An 18,716-nucleotide genomic window follows, 5' to 3' on the forward strand; every position below is an offset into this window, starting at 1 on the left:
ATAATAAAAATTCTTAAGTTCTAAAAATTAACATGAAAAATGAACAATAAAAAGCTACTCCAAATTATTAATGCATACCGTAACGATATATAAATAATACTAAAATATAATACATAAATAATACATATTAATGTAATATTTGTATTTATTTTTTAAAAACATTTTTAGATTTATTTTTATTTAAGAACTCTTTTTATATTTGTTGTTCTTGTTACTTAAATAACAAGTACATTTTATTTTATTTATAAAATCTTTTAATAACTCTCTTTCGTATTTATTTTTTATCTTAGTTTTATACTAGTTAATTAGTGTTTTCACCTAAAACTATTACAAATTGTTTTTGGTAATTTAAATAAAGTAAAATAAAATAAAAAATAATGCAATATTACGTGATTAAAAAAAAACTAAACTGAGAAACACCTTGCCATCAAGTTTTAGTACTAAAATTACTGAAACTAAAAATGAAATAAAAATGCTGAAAAAACTAATAAAAATGATAAAAATTAACATGAAAAATTAACTATAAAAAGCTACTTCAAATTATTAATGCATGCTATAAAAGTATATAAATAATACTAAAATAACACTAGAGTGAGTAAGCTGGCATTGAGTAATGTATATGTTTGTTTTTTCATTTTTTTCATTTTATTTTCATTTTTTAGCAAAATTAATTTAATAAATTATCTTCGATAACGGTCTGATTAAGTGAAAATATGTGTGAATCAGCGAATCAGACTGAATCTATGTGCTTGTTCTTCTGCTGTAGTCTTCAGAGGTGGAGTATTCCTGACTGCGATTGGCCAGATGTGTTGACCGACCCGTCCGTGGAGATGGGGCCAGTGTTCCCACCTCGGCTCAAGAGAGGTCAGGGCAGCAGACATCTGGGTGTGGACATTCCCTTCAGTCCCGACGAGGAGGACACCATCTGTGACAACAGGAACAAATACTTCTCTTCTTCAGGTGACACACTGGCCCCTATATTTTTTGCATACTTTGTATTTAAGTATATATTTAGTGCATGTGTCAAATAAAAAGAGATGGTTGTTGATTGGATATTGGTTTTGATTGACAGACGAGGATCTAATCAAGCGCATTCTGGCCGACGGACAGCTGCTGTCTCAGACGGACAGTGACATGGGCGATCTGTAAGTCACACCACAGTTTCTCGTCCGCATTGCAGGGTGTCTGTGGATCTTTAAAAAGTCTTAAATTCATTATTCTGATAACGGAAGGCCAGAAAATCTTGATTAGCATAGATTAAAAGTCTTGAATGCCGTCCACAGACGGTTTGGGGAGACATGTTTGATTGAGATAAGTTTTTAAAAGTAATTTAATAATATTGACAGGAAAACTCCCAATGCACACAAAGCTAGCAAAGTCCATAAAATAAAATATGTGACCCTGGACCACAAAACCAGTCATAAGGTTGAATTTTACAAAACTGAGATATATGCATCATATGAAAGCTCAATAAATAAGCTTTCTATTGATGTATAGTTTGTAAGGATAGGACAATATTTGGCCGAGATACATCTATTTGAAAATCTGGAATCTGAGGGTGCAAAAAAATCAAAATACTGAGAAAATCACCTTTAAAGTTGTCCAAATTAAGTTCTTAACAATGCATATTACTAATCAAAAATTACATTTTGATAGGTTTACAGTAGGAATTTTACAAAAAATCTTAATGAAACATGATCTTTACTTAATTTCCTAATGATTTTTGACATAAAAAAAAATCAATAATTTTGACCCATACAATGTATTTTTGGCTATTGCTACAAATATACCCCAGCGACTTAAGACTGGTTTTGTGGTCCAGGGTCACATATTTAAATAGAAATAATATAAAGTCAATTAATATTAAAATTAAATAAATCAATAAAACTGATTATACTGTGTTTTTTCAATGCAGCATGTATGTGGCATCAGATTCATCCTAAATTTGGTGGTTGCTCTTCAATGCTCATCTTGGTTTTTTTTAATGGTTTTTCATGCATTATGCATGATCAACTTTCAAGTGCATAAATGCCTCATTAAAAAAATCTGTTTTTAATGTTTACTTTTTATAGCATATACACTATCGTTCAAAAGGTTTTGTTTTTGAAAGTCTCTTTTCTGCATTGATTTGATCAAATATACAGTAAAACCACATTAAACAGAAATCTTTTATAACATTATGAATGTCCTTAATGTGATTTTTGATCAATTTGATGCATCCTGGCTGAATGAATGTTGTTTGCGTTTAGCTCCAGTATATTTGGTGATAAAACAGAGGTGATTCTACTACAAAAGATGAATGAACCGATTCGGTGTGCAACATTTAGACGAGACCCACCCAAAACTGCCTTTACATCACGCACAGGTACAAACACACACTTCTAAAATTATTTTTTACCTCAGAAACAGACACAAACAGCACAAAAATCTCTCTCTGTATCTCAGTAGTAACGGATGTGTGTAAGCCCAGGCCGTTTCCTCCTCTATGTGGATTGGCTGCTCTGTGGGCCAGCTGGGTGGGGCTAATCCTGTCCAGCAGCCTATCAATGTGGTTGGGGCGGAGCTTCAGTGAGGGCGTGGCTCTGATGTGGCTCATCTCCTGCATTGTCAGTTTCCTGTCATCATTGCTCATTCTCGAACCACTGAAGGTACATACATGCACGACAGCAGTTACACACCTGTGTATACATAAATGTCACACGAATTGCTCAGTTTCTTCTTCTCCAAAGTGAACCGTATTTTTGAGGGCCTAAACATGCTCAAAAACTTTGCACAAGCCCCAGAAGAGGCAAAAATTTACATCTGATACGGTTTTCAGAAGTGGGTGTGGCAAAATGGCTCGACAGCGCCACCTATAAAATTTCAATGAAGTGCCCCTCGAGCTGCGTTTCACATACCTGTATTATATTTGGTAGACACATGTAACACACCAATACCTACAAAAAAGTCCCATGGTACGAAGTCCAAAACCCAACAGGAAGTCTGCTATCTTAAATTTTCTCTACAAGTTTTGTGCCGTTTTTCTGCCACTTTTATGCGTTGTATACTCCTCCTAGAGATTTATTCAGATCAACACCAAATTTGATGAGTGTAATCTAAATCCCTTTGTTATGTTAAATTGCGAAGATCTTTATGTCTATGGCGGCCTGACAAATTTCGATGCTTTGCCATTAAAAGGAAATTGTTGCCCATATTCAGTTATAGTCATAGCGCCACCTGCTGGCAACAGGAAGTGACATGTTTTACGCTGTAACAAACTCCTCCTAGAGATTTAATGACACCAACATTTTATTTGGTCGGTCTAATCTAAAGGCCTATGCGATGTTAAATTGCAAAGATCTTGAGTTTTCGTTTCCTGGCCTGAAGACATCTAAAGGCCAATATTCAGTTATAACCATAGCGCCACCTGCTGGCAACAGGAAATGACTTGATTTACACTAACTTAAACATGCAACGTCCAATCTGCACCAAACTCCAAATATTTGGTAAAAATCCTGGCCTGAAGACATTTATAGGCCAATATTCTGTTATAATCATAGCGCCACCTGTTGGCAACAGGATGCATCACGCTTTGCACTAACTCAAACATGCTATGTTCAATCTGGGCCAAATTTCACATGTTTGGTAAGAGTCCTAGCCTGAAGACATCTACATGCCAATATCCCGTTATAATCATAGCGCCACCAGCTGGAAGCAGGAAGTTTGGCACATATAAATTACTTTGATGTATTCCTTCTATATTCACCACTTTAAATGCTTATTGCTCACCACTCGCTGTTTTCCTAAAGCCACCGAGTGGCGGTGAGCCCAGGTGCGAGGGCTCTTTCAATGCTGCTTGCAGCTTTAATACAATATTAAGTTTTGTGCTTTTGGTTGTTGTGAAAACTGCATAGGCTGGTTTACTTTTTCCAGCAAGGAGAAAAATTAATCGATCCATGGTTCAGTATATGTGTTCAGTTTTAGTAGTTTACTCATTTTGATGATAATTAAACACTAAAAACAATGTAAAATAAGTTATCTTAAAAATGTGAAGATGAGATGAGAGTAAAAATGTTTTAAATGCAGATGTGTTGGCTGCTTCTGTTGTGTGCTTGTGTTCAGGTGTTGTTGGAAGGTGTGTATTTCTCCCTGGTTGTGGGCCGTCTGAGAGCTGAAGAGCAGGATGTGCTGGTGGACTGTCCACGTGTAGAGAGAGTGGTTCAGCGAATCCCGCGAGTGAGGCCTCCGCAGGGATTTGCCCTCTCACAGGCCCGAGAAGAGGCACGCAAAGTCCGTCTGCTGCACACCATGCTAAAGGTACAGCAGTCACGACACTGGAAAGTCTAATCCATTTTAAAGGTGCCATAGAATGGAAAACTGAATTTACCTTGGCATAGTTAAATAATAACAGTTCAGTACATGGACATGACATACCATGAGTCTCAAACACCACCGTTTCCTCCTTCTTATATAAATCTAGTATTTGCAAAAGACCACCGAAAAATAGGTCAATTCCAACATAATACCGACTGTTACGAAACTTTCCCGAGATCGTTAATAGTTACGCCTCCAACATTTACATCGCCCAATCATCTGTAACGTCAGCACATCAGTAAAACAAGGCAAGCCACATAAGGGACACGGTTAGCTTAATGCTACATAAACAGAGAGATGACTGCGCTGATGATGGTGAATGATGGAGAAATAACTGCCTGATGATGGCAAATGATTTACAGATCCCCAGTTTCACTGAGGAGCAGCTCAACTCTTGTGGTAATTAGCACTCCCTCTGCATTATAACTTTACACAAAGCACATGGATCACAGTTAACAGACTAAAATATCCACGATTCAAAACAGCAGATTCAACAAACCGCATATTAAAAGCGGCTAGAGCTCCTAATTAAAAATATGTTTTTATCCATGTGCCAGCTATAGAGACGAGCCAGCTTTGTGAAACATCCAATCAGAGCAGAGCTCATTAATATTCATTAAGCTTCCAAATAAGGCAAAAACAGAGCATTTCATTCTAGGGGCAAATCCTAGGGTTGTAAATGGATCTGTAAAACCATTTCTGGAGATTTTTTGCCCTTTCCTATGCCATATACCTTCTATGTAGATATCAGAGAACAATTTCAAATATTCTCTCAATGCATTCTATGGCACCTTTAATCAACAGTGAATGAAGGCTCCGTTTCAAAGTTTATCAAGTGGCCACGGCTCAATAGTTTTCCTAGAAGTCTTTTGTTAGCTTCAAAACAGCAGCATTAGCCCCTATTATAAAGCCGTTGAAGATATCTTTGTTATGGCTGACAGCTCCCATACATACTATTAGCATTATTCCATTAACGTCGCTGTGATTGCCGGGTCGCTTTTTGCGACTCTTACACATAAAGGACTTTGAGGAAAATTGATTGGCTGGTTGGACAGGACAGGAACTGGCTTCTCCTCATTAGACTCTCTGAGGCGTGATTGACGTGTGTTGGTAGCCGCGGTAGCAGAGCCGCTCGTGAATATGAACGAGTGGGTGTCTGAATAATGGATGTGTTTTGTGTCGGATTGACAGGGTTTCCTGCTGTACATGCTGTTCCTGCTGGTGGTTTTACTGCTCAACTACTCAGACTCAGCCAAAGACGCCCATCACCTACGACTTCACACTCAACTGCAGGATCACTTTCTCACCAAACACTTCAACAACATCAGCAGGTACTGAACAAACACGCACAGATATGTGGTTCATTTTGCAGTACCTATCTTTTGTCAAGCAACAAACAAATACAAGTGATAGACTAGAGAGACTGTTATTTTCTTTTTAAGGATTTATCAACAGTTTACATTTTTTTTTCAGACAAGCCTTCAGCTAGCCAACATCTTTACAAAATGTATCTTAACATACTTCCCTTCTCTAATAAATGTTATGTAGATTCTAATTTGTTTCAAAGTTTAAATTATTAATAATTAATAACAATTTAACTTTGTACAGGCGTTGTATTTAAATTAACTCCTTCTAGAGATTTTAAATATAGATATAGATATATAGATATAGATTTTAAAACTTGTTTAAACTTTTTAGACAAGGCTTTAGCAGGACAGCACAGCATCTTTACAATATTTACATTTTAACCATTTTTTATTAGTATTTTCTAAATAATAATATACACTACCAGTCAAAAGTTTTTTGAACAGTAATATTTTTTCTGTTTTTAATAGAAGTCTCTTCGCTCATTTATTTGATTTAAAGTATAGCAAAAACAGTAACATTTTTCATTATTTTTACTATTTAAATAACTGTTTTCTATTTGAATATATTTTAAAATGTAATTTATTCATGTGATTTTAAAGCTGATTTTTCATTTTTGATGAATAGAAAGTTCAGAAGAACAGCATTTATCTAAAATAGAAATCTTTTGTAACATTATAAATGTCTTCATCATCACTTTTAATCAATTTAAACCCTCCCTGCTAAATAAAAGAATTCATTTCTATAAATTACTCTTTTGAACGGTATACTGTATAATGTTACAAAAGCTTTTTATTTCAGGTGAATGCTGATCTTTGGATCTTTCTGTTCATCAAAAAAATTTACTCAACTGTTTTAAATATTAATACAAATAATAAATGTTTCTTGAGCAGCAAATCAGCATATTAGAGTGATTTCTGAAGCATCAAGTGACACTGGAGTAATTATGCTAAAAATTCAGCTTTGAAATCACAGAAATAAATTACATTTTAAAATATATTCAAACAGAAAGCATTTATTTTAAATAGTAAAATATTTCAAAAATTTACTGTTTTTGCTGTACTTTGGATCAAATAAATGCAAGTATGATGAGCAGAAGAGGCTTTTGACTGGTAGTGTATTTGTATGAATTATACTTACTGTATTAATATTATTGATATTAAATATTGTTCCTATTATTGTTTTTATAAACTATTATGCATATTGATTGATATTAATAGCTGTTTTGATATCAGTGTGAATATGAATAAATATAAATATTTAATTATGTTTGTGTGAATATTCATAAATATAACCATTTATAAATAGTAATAATATCAGTATTAAATAACAATACTGCATGTTATTATTCTGCACCCAAGTTGTCTTGGTTACGTCAGCACAAAAGTTTTTTTCAGAGACGGAAACAAACTTATTTTTCTTTAGGATATTGTGCACTGTTGAATCTTGTCCAACACGACAGAGTCTTTCACAGTCCTTCTATGTTTGGTTTCGCTTGTTCACGGGTCAGACTCCAGGCATGTCAGCATGACAGAAGGGAGTACATGTGTGTTGATGTATCAGATCTGACAGAGGAAGGTGAGCTTGACAGTATGTTGACGTAGTGTTTTGGACAGGTGGATGCTATTTCACACCTTGAGCTTCTCTGAGCATCACAGGCCGTTCACACACATCTCTAACTTGTCTGATCTTCTGTCTGCAGACGTGAGGATGTGTGGGCGTGGCTCTCAGACTCCCTGTTACCACGGTTACTGCATGGACCTGACCTGATGGAGAAGACGGGCAGCCTGCTGATTGGTCGACCCCGCCTCAGACAGCTGAGAGCTCAACCAGGTGCTCAAACACAACATTAACACACATACTTGCTTATTCATTATTATTGGAGAGGGAGCATTTCAGGAAAACATTATACACAGTTGAGGTCAAAAGTTTACACCCCCCTTTCAGAATCTGCAAAGTGTTAAATTATTTTACCAAAATAAGAGGGATCATACAAAATGCATGTTATTGTTTATTTAGTACTGACCTGAATAAGATATTTCACATAAAAGATCTTTACATATAGTCCACAAGAGAAAATAATAGTTGAATTTATAAAAATGATCCTGTTTCAAATTTACATACACTTGTAATACTGTGTTGTTACCTGAATGATCCACAGTTGTGTTTTTTAGTTTAATTATAATTGTTCTTGAGTTCCCTGCTTTGTCCTGAATAGCTGAACTGCCTGCTGTTCTTCAGAAAAAATCCTTCAGGTCCCACAAATTCTTTAGTTTTTCAGCATTTTTGTGTATTTGAACCCTTTCCAACAATGACTGTGTGATTTTGAGATCCATCTTTTCACACTGAGGACAACTGAGGGACTCAACTATTACAGAAGGATCAAACGGTCACTGATTCTCCAGAAGACTTTTTGAAAACTTTTTGAATTTTATGATCAGGGAAAATTGAATTTGTTTTGTCTTCTTGGAAAAATTTAACTATCTTTTCTAGCATGTGAAGGGCAGTACTAAATGAAAAAAATATATTTAGGCAAAATAAGACAAAATTCTCAATCTATATTCTGTTTAAAAGTTTTCACCCCCTGGCTCTTAATGCATTTTTTTTTTCTTCTGGGCAATCAGTGAGCATTTGAACCTTCTGTAATAGTTGCATATGAGTCCCTCAGTTGTCTTCAGTGTGAAAAGATGAATCTCAAAATCATACAGTCATTGTTAGAAAGGGTTCAAATACACAAAAATGCTGGAAAACCAAAGAATTTGTGGGACCTGAAGGATTTTTCATGAAGAACAGCAAGCAGTTTATCTGTTCAGGACAAACAAGGGACTCATGAACAACTATCACTAAAAAAAAAAATAAAAAAAAACAGCTGTGGGTCATTCAGGTAACAACACAGTATTAAGAATCTTTTGAACAGGGTCATTTTTATAAATTCAACTATTATTTTCTCTTGTGAACGATATGTTAACATCTTTCATGTGAAATATCTTATTCAGGTCAGTACTAAATAAACAATAACATGCATTTTGTATGATCCCTCTTATTTTGGTAAAATAACTAACATTTTGCAGATTCTGAAAAGAGGATGAAAACTTTTGACCTCGGCCGTACATAAAAAGGTTCATTTTATGCTTTTATTACCTTTGTTAGGGCTTACTCTCTCAGATTTGCATAAAGCTGTATAAAGAACGTGTGTGTGATTTCATTCCTGTCATTGAGAGGTCAGCACTTGCAGATGGATAAAATGTTCTTTGATTTTCTCGAGAACAGTGAGAGCGACGACAGAGTTTTCAAGCAGCGATGATGTCAGACTGAGACACAGAGTGTTTCATTCTGACCGAAATTGATTTTTCCTCAAAGACTCGCACATTCATATAACAGGTTCAGAATACACTTCAGCGACGGACAAACTTTGTCAATTTAAAGTTTGGCTACATCGATTCTTAGGAAAGAAATAATAAAAGCCGGTGTTAATCTTAACAGCAAATTTTGATGTAGTCATAGTCTTTTGACTAAAATGGCATTTAGTTTTAGTCATATTTTAGTCATCTGAATTTAGTTTTAGTCGACTAAGCCAGGATTAGGCCATAGTTCAATTAGGACATTTAACCCATGTGCATTCCCCCCCAAAAAAATGCAATGTGCAAAATGGACAAAAATGTCCATGTCCAAAAACTGTCAGAAAAATATGATTTATTAATATTTTTTTCCACTTTCACTGATGTCGATTTTTTAACCAGCATCTGTTCTATCCATAGATACCAAACATTCATTAAATTTCAGAATTGTAACCCTTTAAATGCTGTTTTTTTTTTTTTTTTGCATAATGTTTTTTAATGAAAAAATAAATAAAAGTAATTTCCATGTACTAAATGCTGGGCAGAATTTTTTTTTTCTTTGCTTATTAGAATCTTGGGTGTGTCAGTGAAGAACAACAACATTAATTTTGAGACATTTTTATTTTTATGTAGTGTTAGATTTTTTTTTTTAAATGTATATGCCAAATTTGAAAAAAATGGTGGCACAATCTGGTAAAAAATGGTAAAAATGTAAAATTTGAAGCCTTGCCGATAGAATGAATGCCTGTTAGCAAATATTGCATCATTTTATAGTCAAATGGCCCTGGGTTCAAAAATTGCAGTTTTAATGGGTTTCAATGTGGACATTTTTGTCCTTAAGGTCCTGTGTGTGAGTATTTTTTGTACGGAGGGTAAAATTGATTTTCTGAAGGAAATGATGGTGAAATATTAAAATTTCAATAAAAATAAGCCCCTGAGTCAAAACGTATGCAGTTGGCATTAACACAGGCACACTTATAACAAAAAACAAAACTGAAATGGACAAAAATGTCCATAAGGTCACACAAGGGTTAAGTCATTTTTTTTTATAAATGTGCTTGGAAAAAAACACTCCTGGTGTGCATCTTGAGATAAAAAAAAAAGGCACTGATATCCTTTAAGGTCAGCTAGTGCAAGTTTCTTTAAGTTCAAACAGCTCAGACTTACATATTAGTCTAGGACTAGGTTTAAGCCTTGTCTGTGAAACCAGGAGTCAATTAGTAGATTTAGTCAGCTAAAATCTAATGGGTTTAGTTACAGTGTAATGCATTTATTAAGCATTTCTCTAAATGCTCTAAAACTCATTATATAGGTTTGATATTAAGATGTTATCATGGTAGACACAGATTTAACTGCTGTGACACGAAACATGCCTTTATATTAAAATTAAATGAAACCACTTCTCATAAAGAAACAAGAACATGGTCTTCTTTTCAATGAAATGCCAATGGTTATATAGGCTAATAATGCGTTCTTTATCATAACTTGTTTACCATTCCTTCAGGCAGATATATTTATTTATATAAAAAAAAATTGATTAACCTTTCTTAGGGCTACTAAAGTAAATGCGTCAAGAGCAGTGAGTGTTTTTTTGTCTTTCTTTTGTTGCTTGATTAACATCAGTGCCACAGACAATAGCAAATTAGGCTGCTGTCCCTTTAAAATGAATGCACTGGTGCAATGTATTGATACACGTCTGATTTTCTCATTTCAAATTTATAATTTTAGATGACTTGTCGGATGCATTTCAAATCCATAATAACATTTATTAACAACTTACTTCATATTTTCTCTAAAACTTTTTGTATATTAAGACAGGCACCTGCAATTCTGGCCAAAAAATTAGAATGATTAGTAATTGTCTCTCATTGGCCTGATTAGCTAAGCCCTCAAAACACTTCTTATTTAGTGATACAGTATTGCTTATTTCTTTTGCTCTTTCCTTCCTAAATCAGGAACACAATCGAACTGATCAATGACAGAAATGAACCTTTCCATTATAAGGTGATATTTGACTCCTTCAAGAGTTTTTTTAATCTTTGTAATTCCATTTTTCTAACTTTATTAAATGTATGTCATCTTTAGTGCCAAAAAATGTGGATTTATAAACTAAAAATTTAATTAAACAATAAATTAAGAGATACAATCAGGAAGAACAAGTCACCTGTCAAATGAAATCAGCATCAACAATTCATCTTTGCATGGCACAGAATAGCACAAATGTGGCATTAAGGAATATTTACAGACTTTTTGACTAGACTCAGAGGTGGTATTTTATAATAACGTTATGAGATTAAGGTTTTAAATATAACGTTTTGAATTTAGAAATTTAAATGATGTGAATTGCTCAATTTATACATTAAAAATTAAACTGCATCCACCAGTAGCTGGCAGCAAGTCACTGTCTTTGTCACTAAATCATTCATTCAAACGATTCATTTAAATGGCTGATTCGTTTAGGAACAAAGCAAGTGACTCTCTTTATGGATGGGTCATTGAATCATTGACTTACTAGATTTGTTCAAAAGCGCAGATTCATTCATAAACGATACGGCACTGTGTTTGCTTGGAGATGCACAGCGGCTCAGCTGTGACTTCGTTTGGAACTATTTGTAACTATGTGCGGAACTGGGATCACTTTCGTAGTCTTTTGAATGGATAAAATATAGAAAGAACTTTAATTTCCAAAAAAACCTAACCAGTTGGAACTGAAACGCCGTCCACCATCGAAATTTACTCCTCGGACTCCGTCTAACTGCATCTAACCTAGCAGGAATTTTGTTACAATTTTTGTCCCTCCTTAACATTTTCATCTCGTTTTTATTCTCGGCGAAAATGTCAGTAGATTTTCATCATAGTTTTTGTCATTCAAAACGGGTTTTATCGTTATCGTCTCATTGTTGAAAAAATGTTGACGAAAATTATTTGTCAGTAAAATTAACACTGAAAAGGACGAATCACTCGTTAACTTTGACCCTCGTTTTTCTTGGTATCTTCCAGAATGCCCCGTCATTGGCTATTTTCCAGCAGCTTCGTGGTTTGGGTGTGTCCCAGCCGGGTGGGCGGAGTCAGATTTAGGATTGGTGCAGAACTGGAGCATCAGCACAGCTGAGAGCAGCGGGTAAGAGTCACAAGATCCACAAAATCCAAGGATTCATTACACAAAGAGTGAGACCACAGGATGAACATTCAGTGCATTCAGCTGAGAAAAGGGTGAATTTCAATTGGGCAATTTAATCTAAAAGATTAAAGAAGCTTTGTTCTTACATGGCACCACTTTTACACAAATTTGGCTTTTAATCTCAAGTTTTTTTGTACTGGAGTACAAGGGTCAAATAAACTGGAGCCCATCAAGCTCCTGGATTAGTGTTTGTATTGATCTCTAGATGAATAAATCATGACCCGGGGTAATCCTGGATCCTTTCTTCTGGTTCAGAGATTGTCTTTGTTTTCTTCTTTGCTCTGGAGCCTCGTCCGCATGTCAGTGAGATTCTCATGCAGGTTTGATGTGTGTGTGTAGTGTGTGGCACTGGGGGCAGGCGTCTGTCTACGGCAGCACTGGATTCGTGCAGGATCTCAGCAGGACTGTGCAGGACTCCAGAGCTCTGATCAAACAACTCCACACACACCAGTGGCTCGACCCGCTGTGAGTATAAACTCACACACAGACACTGATGTACACAGCCAATACATACTGATCAGTTAGGGGGGAGATGCTCAGCAAAAGACTGAAGAAGGAGGAAGTTGTTTTTGGTTATTATTGTACACTCGTTTGCATCATTCAGTAGTGCTTTAAGAAACTGAGCAAATCATTTTCATCAATGATTGCTTCTCAACACTGAGCTAGAAATCATTACCAGTTGTCAATCATGTCATAATTAATTAAATAATTTTTTTTTCATAATTTCTAATGACCAAAGATTTAATATTTTAATTAAATAATTTGTTTTTATTAATCAAATGCAATTTTGATTAGCAAAAGTTAGAGTTTAAAATGTATCATCATTTTTTCATGTATAATTTTTATATTACATTATATTGTCATAATTCGTTGCTTTATTTAATTCGATTTTTTTTACATTTGAATTATTATAATTACAAAAAATAATTAATCAAATAATTTTTGATTGCCAGATTTAATTTTTAAACATGTTATATATTATATTATAATTTTCCTGGTTTAGCCATGTTATAATTGATTGCTTTATTTAGTGATTTATTTTACATTTTAATTATTTGTTAAAAAAATAAATAAAACAATAATAATTCAATATTTTGCTTTTTTGAAGCAATCAAACCATTTGATAAAATCATTAAAAAATAAATGTAAATGTTAATTATTTTTCCTTGTTTAGGCATGTCATAATTCATCGCTTTTAGTGATTTCCTTTACATTTTAATTATTTAATGAAAACATTATAAAAAAGTGCTTTTATTAAGCAATCGAATCATTTTTAATTGCCAAACGTATTTTTTAAACATTTTTTTTCCTTGTTTACTTATGTCATAATTCATTGCTTTATTTAGTTATTTAAATTATTTTACTTTTTAATTATTGGTAAAAAAAAAAAAAAACATTTAAACTATTTGTTTTTTTGAAGCAATCAAATAGTTTTTTGATTGCCAAAATTCTTTTTCAAACATATATTATATGCCATAATTTATTGTTTTATTTATTGATTTCTCAAATTAGTATTGCATGACACAAACGCTAATACAATATTTAATTTTCCAGTAGTCTAATTGACTGGGGTGAACAATACAGACCGCTTTCTGAAGTTTTTTGTGTTTGTGTTCAGGACCAGGGCTCTATTCGTTGAGTTTCCCCTGTATAACATCAACACAGACCTATTGTCCGTCTTCACGTTCCTGCTGGAGTTTCCTGTATCTGAGCGTGCTCAGTTGAGTCTGGACCTCAAAACCTGCAGCCTCCACACACTCAGTCATGGCATGGACCTGCCGCTGTTCCTTACGGTAACCGTCAGCCAATCACAAAACACTCAGCTGATCTCATTATTCAATTCATTTTCATCTGAAAAAGACAGGGCTGTTCATCAAGTTCTCTTTGTCTCTCACAGCTCGTCCTCCTGGTCTTTGTGATCTATTTCACTGTACGTGAGGGCGCGCTGGTTTGGAAACAGGGGCGTGGCTACTTCCTGCGATTGTGGAACATAGCAAGTGCTGGCAGCCTGCTGTTGGCGATTTGTGTCGCCTCTCTACACCTGAGTCGCTCCGTGCTCTCCGCCCGCCAATGGAGGTCATTTCTACAACAACGGGATGCTTTTACAGACTTCTTTCCTCTGGCTCAGCAGAACCAGGTTCTGACCCAACTCAGTGCAACTCTGCTCTTCCTGCTGGTCCTCAAGGTGAGCAAATGGAAATCAAACCTATAACTTATAACTCTACAGTTTGAGCTCCACTATGCCTTAATAACTGGTGTACACTCTTAAAAATAAAGGTGCTTCACGATGCCATAGAAGAACCTTTTTTGTCTAAATGGCTTTATAAAGAACCTTTAACATCTGAAGAACCTTTCTGTTTCACAAAAGGTTCTTTGAGGCGAAAGTACATTTGACTGAATGGTTCTTTTTTTGAAAACAAAAATGGTTCCTCTATGGCATCACTGAAAAAGCACCTTTATTTTTAAGAGTGTAGCAAAGTCTCTACTATAAAATTATATGGCGCTTATAAATATGGAGTAGTGTGACATCTGATAACTAGAAGAATTGTGCCCTTGAGCTAGCCACTTAATCTCAGGTTATTCCAGCAGGATTGCTATCCTGCTAATAAAGGGTTAGTTCACCCAAGAATGAAAATTATCCCATTATTTACTCACCCTCCAGGCATCCTAGGTGTATATGACTTTCTTCTTTTAGACATCCAATCAAAGTTACATTAAAAATTATCCTGGCTCTCTCAAGCTCTATCATGGCAATGGGTGGGTGTTTCTCTTCATTATCAGTCCAATAAAGTGCATCCATCTATAATAAAAAGTGCCTCATGCGGCTACAATGCGTTTTTCTAAGAAAACATCCATATTTAAAACTTCATAATCTCTTTAATCTAGCTTGCGCCAACTGAACGTACGCGGAAGCTAATTCGGGCAGATGACGTATGACGTTGTTGTTGACGAAAATGCATCGATTCGCTACTTGAGGCCTTTATTCACCCCCCGGAGCCGTGTGAGGCACTTTTTTATAATGGATGAACGCACTTTATTGGACTTGTTTTGGACTGTTGAACAGAAACACCCTCCCATGCCATTCTAAACCTTGGACGAGTCAGAAAAAATTTTAATATAACTCCAATGGGATTCGTCTGACAGAAGGAAGTCAGATACATCTAGGGTGCCTCAAGGTTAAGTAAATAATTAGCTGATTTTCATTTTGGGGTGAACTATTCCTATAAGTTTGTACGGGACATCTAAATGAATGCGACTTTATGCAGACACACATCTGCAAAGTTATAAATTCCAACCTCATGCTCTTCTCTTGTAGGTCAGACATCACTAAATATTTACTTCTGCAATAATTAATGGCATGAGAATACAAACCGGCGAGACAGCATTTATCACCCACCTCGTTTCTCTCTTTTTAGGCATCACACCAGCTGCGCTTCATGAGAGAATGGGGGGTGTTCGGGAGAACGCTGACGAGATCTTTCTGGGAGCTGCTGACGGTTGCCGTCACTCTACTCGTGTTCCTGTTGGCATACTCACACACTGGACACCTGGTTAGGACACACACACACACACACACTGATGCACACCATCTGCAATATGACATGCACTTATGGTTTCTTGGTAAACACGAACCTGTCAAGTGTTTTTTCTGGAAAATGAATAACACATTTCGCCATGATTATCCCGGTGACCTAAGCGCATCAACAAATTTCCTACTAATGCAGAGGAAACGAGTATAATTAAAGACTTTTATTAGATGCGTAACGGACATGAGTTCATAAAAGCAGCACATATCCTTGACGTCAGTCTATGATTTATCTGAACTGAATGTTCGAGTTTTTTTAACTGTGTACATAACTGAGTGTCTAGGACCTTGATTCTCCCTGAATTTCAAATTTCCTACGGGGGGGATGTAGAACTTGTTATGCTGCAGTGACCTTCTGTAAACCCAGCTGCATAAACTGGCTATTGTTATTAGTTGTTTGTTAGCCCATGCATCACAATCGCTGTTACTCATACAGAGGGATTTGAGCAAACACACAAAACTAATGTATTAAACATCAGGGCATAACTGTTTGATCATATCAGATCATGTGGCTTGTTAGGGAGAGATGTGCTTTTAAATTTTAAAACGGGTGCAAAATCCCATAGACCAGAATAGTAAGCAACCATCACTTTAAGGGGTTAGTTCACCCAAAAATGAAAATTGGCCCATTTTTTACTCATCCTCAAGGCATTCTAAGTGTGTATGTCTTTCAGACTAATGCAATCAGAGTTATATTAAAAATTGTTCTGGTTTCTCATCAACAGTCCAAAACGAGTCCAATAAAGCGCATTCACCCATAATAAAAAAGTGCCTCACGTGGCTCCAGGGGGTGAATAAAGGCCTCCTGATGCGTTTTTGTAAAAAAAATATCCATGTTTAAAACGTAATAATCACTTGAGAGCAAAACAACAGAAGTACAATGTAAGGATTTGCAAAGACAAATGTCAGTGGATTTTGATATAAGCCAAGAGGAGGCTGGTTTTCCTTTGCTAAAGTAAGGAAAATTTGCTTCCTTTGCCCCTGTAAACAAACGTTGTTCCTCACAAGACTTAGAGGTGCATGCGCTACGCATACCTCCTACATCATCTGCAGGGCAGCTTCCATGTACAACTGTTAGCACAAGCTAGATTAAAGTGATTATTCCGTTTTAAATATGGATATTTTATCACAAAAAAAACGCATCGATTGACTATAGGTGGCCTTTAATTACCCCCCAGAGCCGTGTGAGACACTTTTTTTTTATTATGGATGGATGCCCTTTATTAGACTTGTTATAAAGCTATTGGGTCTGGCTCATCCATTAAAAAGCCTGGAGGAGCCAGAACAATTTTTAATTTAACTCTAATTGCATTTGACTGAAAGAAGAAAGTCATATACGCCAAGGATGCCTTGAGGCATAATAATGGGCTAATTTTCATTTTAGGGTGAACTAACCCTTTTAACAACCCTAGCAACAACTTTACAATACCCTGGCAACAATTGTGGGTTCAGTTGTCTATGCCTGTGTACATATTTGTATATGCATGATCCGAACACACCACCCTTTCCTTCCTCCTGAATTATTAAATCCAAATTCCAAGAAGTTCCAGTCTGTTTATGTAAAGTAAGTGCAAAAAACGTTGACACAATGGTGAAGCGGAAGTAAGAGACTGTTAAATTATCTACCTCACTTTCCTAGAGCATTTAATGGCTCAATTATGAGCCATTAGTGAACATTTATGTCTGTTAAAAGCAGTCTGTTCTGATCAATATCTCTCATACATCCTTTCTGGATTTAGTCCAGAACAGTGTTTATAAAAAGTTCAGCAAAATTTTAAAACAAGCACTGTCTTTTTCCCCACTCTAGCTTTTCAACTCTGTCATGGAGGGCTATGAAACTGTTAGCTCCACTTGCTTGAAGTTACTAGGCTCTAATGGGCGTGGACTGTTGTCATGGCGACCGGACAGTGGCTTCTCCCCATGTTCTGCTTCCTGTTTCATCTTCCACATTAGCTTCACTCTCCTCCGACTTGTTTTGCTGTGGCTTTTGATCTCGGCGTTGCTAAGGAACTATCGTCGGGCGAGGGCAGAACTGTACCGTCCAGCCGTTGATCTGCAGGACTATGAGATGGTGGAGTTGTTCCTGCGACGCCTCAAAATGTGGATGGGTCTCAGCCGTGCTAAAGAGGTGTGTGTACTTCCATAATACCCAAGATTCCCTGTCCTTTTGTCCACTGTAAGTTTGTACCTGTGTAGCAAGTCTTCTGACGTGTTGTTAACTCTTATGTAGGTTTACAGAAGACTTGTACGGCTCAATATCGCATAAATTATGTCTCTTACTGATATTTGTAGTAGAAAACCTATGAAAGATTTACGTAATTTAAAAAAATACACAGGTTTATACTTGGACTATGGGGGGCACGGTTGTAAAAGATTCCTGGTCAAGCCCTCCAAAGAACAAGCCATGAGCTGTTAACATTGTGCTTTTGAGGGCACCTTACCCCAGGTTGCTCCCCGGGAATTGTCTTTATAAAAGTGTGCAGTAAGTTGCTTTGGATAAATGACTACTTGCTTCTTACCAACATTCTAGTACAGGCTGGGCAACTGCGGTCCTAGAAGGCCACTTTCTTGCAGAGTTTATCTCCAACCCTAAACACACCTTAACCAGCTAATCAAGGTCTTCAAGATCACTAGAAAGCTACAGGAAGGTGTGTTTGACTAGGGTTGGAGCTAAACTCTGCAGAACGGTGGCCCTCCAGAACCAAAGTTGCCCAGCCCTTCTTTAGCTGCTTCTGTTTCTGCCATAACTATACCTGTACCACAGCCTGCACAAACTACTACAGATCACACCTGCAAGCACAAGCACAAACCTCCCCCACAAAAAAAGGTGCACCCAAACACAGACAGACCCTAACATTGAACCCAAACCTTGAAGTCCCAAGGTTCCAACAAG

At 36.0% G+C, this 18,716-nt stretch overlaps 1 protein-coding gene across 1 annotated transcript in view; it reads left to right on the forward strand.

Moving 5' to 3' along the window:
- Nucleotides 1-18,716, forward strand: part of pkd1a (polycystic kidney disease 1a) — a 116,059-nt gene that overhangs the window by 93,462 nt on the left and 3,881 nt on the right. Inside the window, exons 29-41 of the mRNA XM_073842544.1 lie at nucleotides 727-960; nucleotides 1,073-1,145; nucleotides 2,250-2,365; nucleotides 2,446-2,648; nucleotides 4,102-4,296; nucleotides 5,545-5,684; nucleotides 7,421-7,551; nucleotides 12,057-12,177; nucleotides 12,577-12,702; nucleotides 13,856-14,030; nucleotides 14,135-14,422; nucleotides 15,654-15,788; nucleotides 17,631-17,951. Of these exons, the coding sequence (XP_073698645.1) occupies nucleotides 727-960; nucleotides 1,073-1,145; nucleotides 2,250-2,365; nucleotides 2,446-2,648; nucleotides 4,102-4,296; nucleotides 5,545-5,684; nucleotides 7,421-7,551; nucleotides 12,057-12,177; nucleotides 12,577-12,702; nucleotides 13,856-14,030; nucleotides 14,135-14,422; nucleotides 15,654-15,788; nucleotides 17,631-17,951 (2,258 nt within the window). The remainder of the gene's footprint in view (nucleotides 1-726; nucleotides 961-1,072; nucleotides 1,146-2,249; nucleotides 2,366-2,445; nucleotides 2,649-4,101; nucleotides 4,297-5,544; nucleotides 5,685-7,420; nucleotides 7,552-12,056; nucleotides 12,178-12,576; nucleotides 12,703-13,855; nucleotides 14,031-14,134; nucleotides 14,423-15,653; nucleotides 15,789-17,630; nucleotides 17,952-18,716) is intronic.

Source organism: Garra rufa, chromosome 6 (assembly GCF_049309525.1).
Source record: "Garra rufa chromosome 6, GarRuf1.0, whole genome shotgun sequence".
Taxonomy (NCBI): Eukaryota; Metazoa; Chordata; class Actinopteri; order Cypriniformes; family Cyprinidae; genus Garra; species Garra rufa.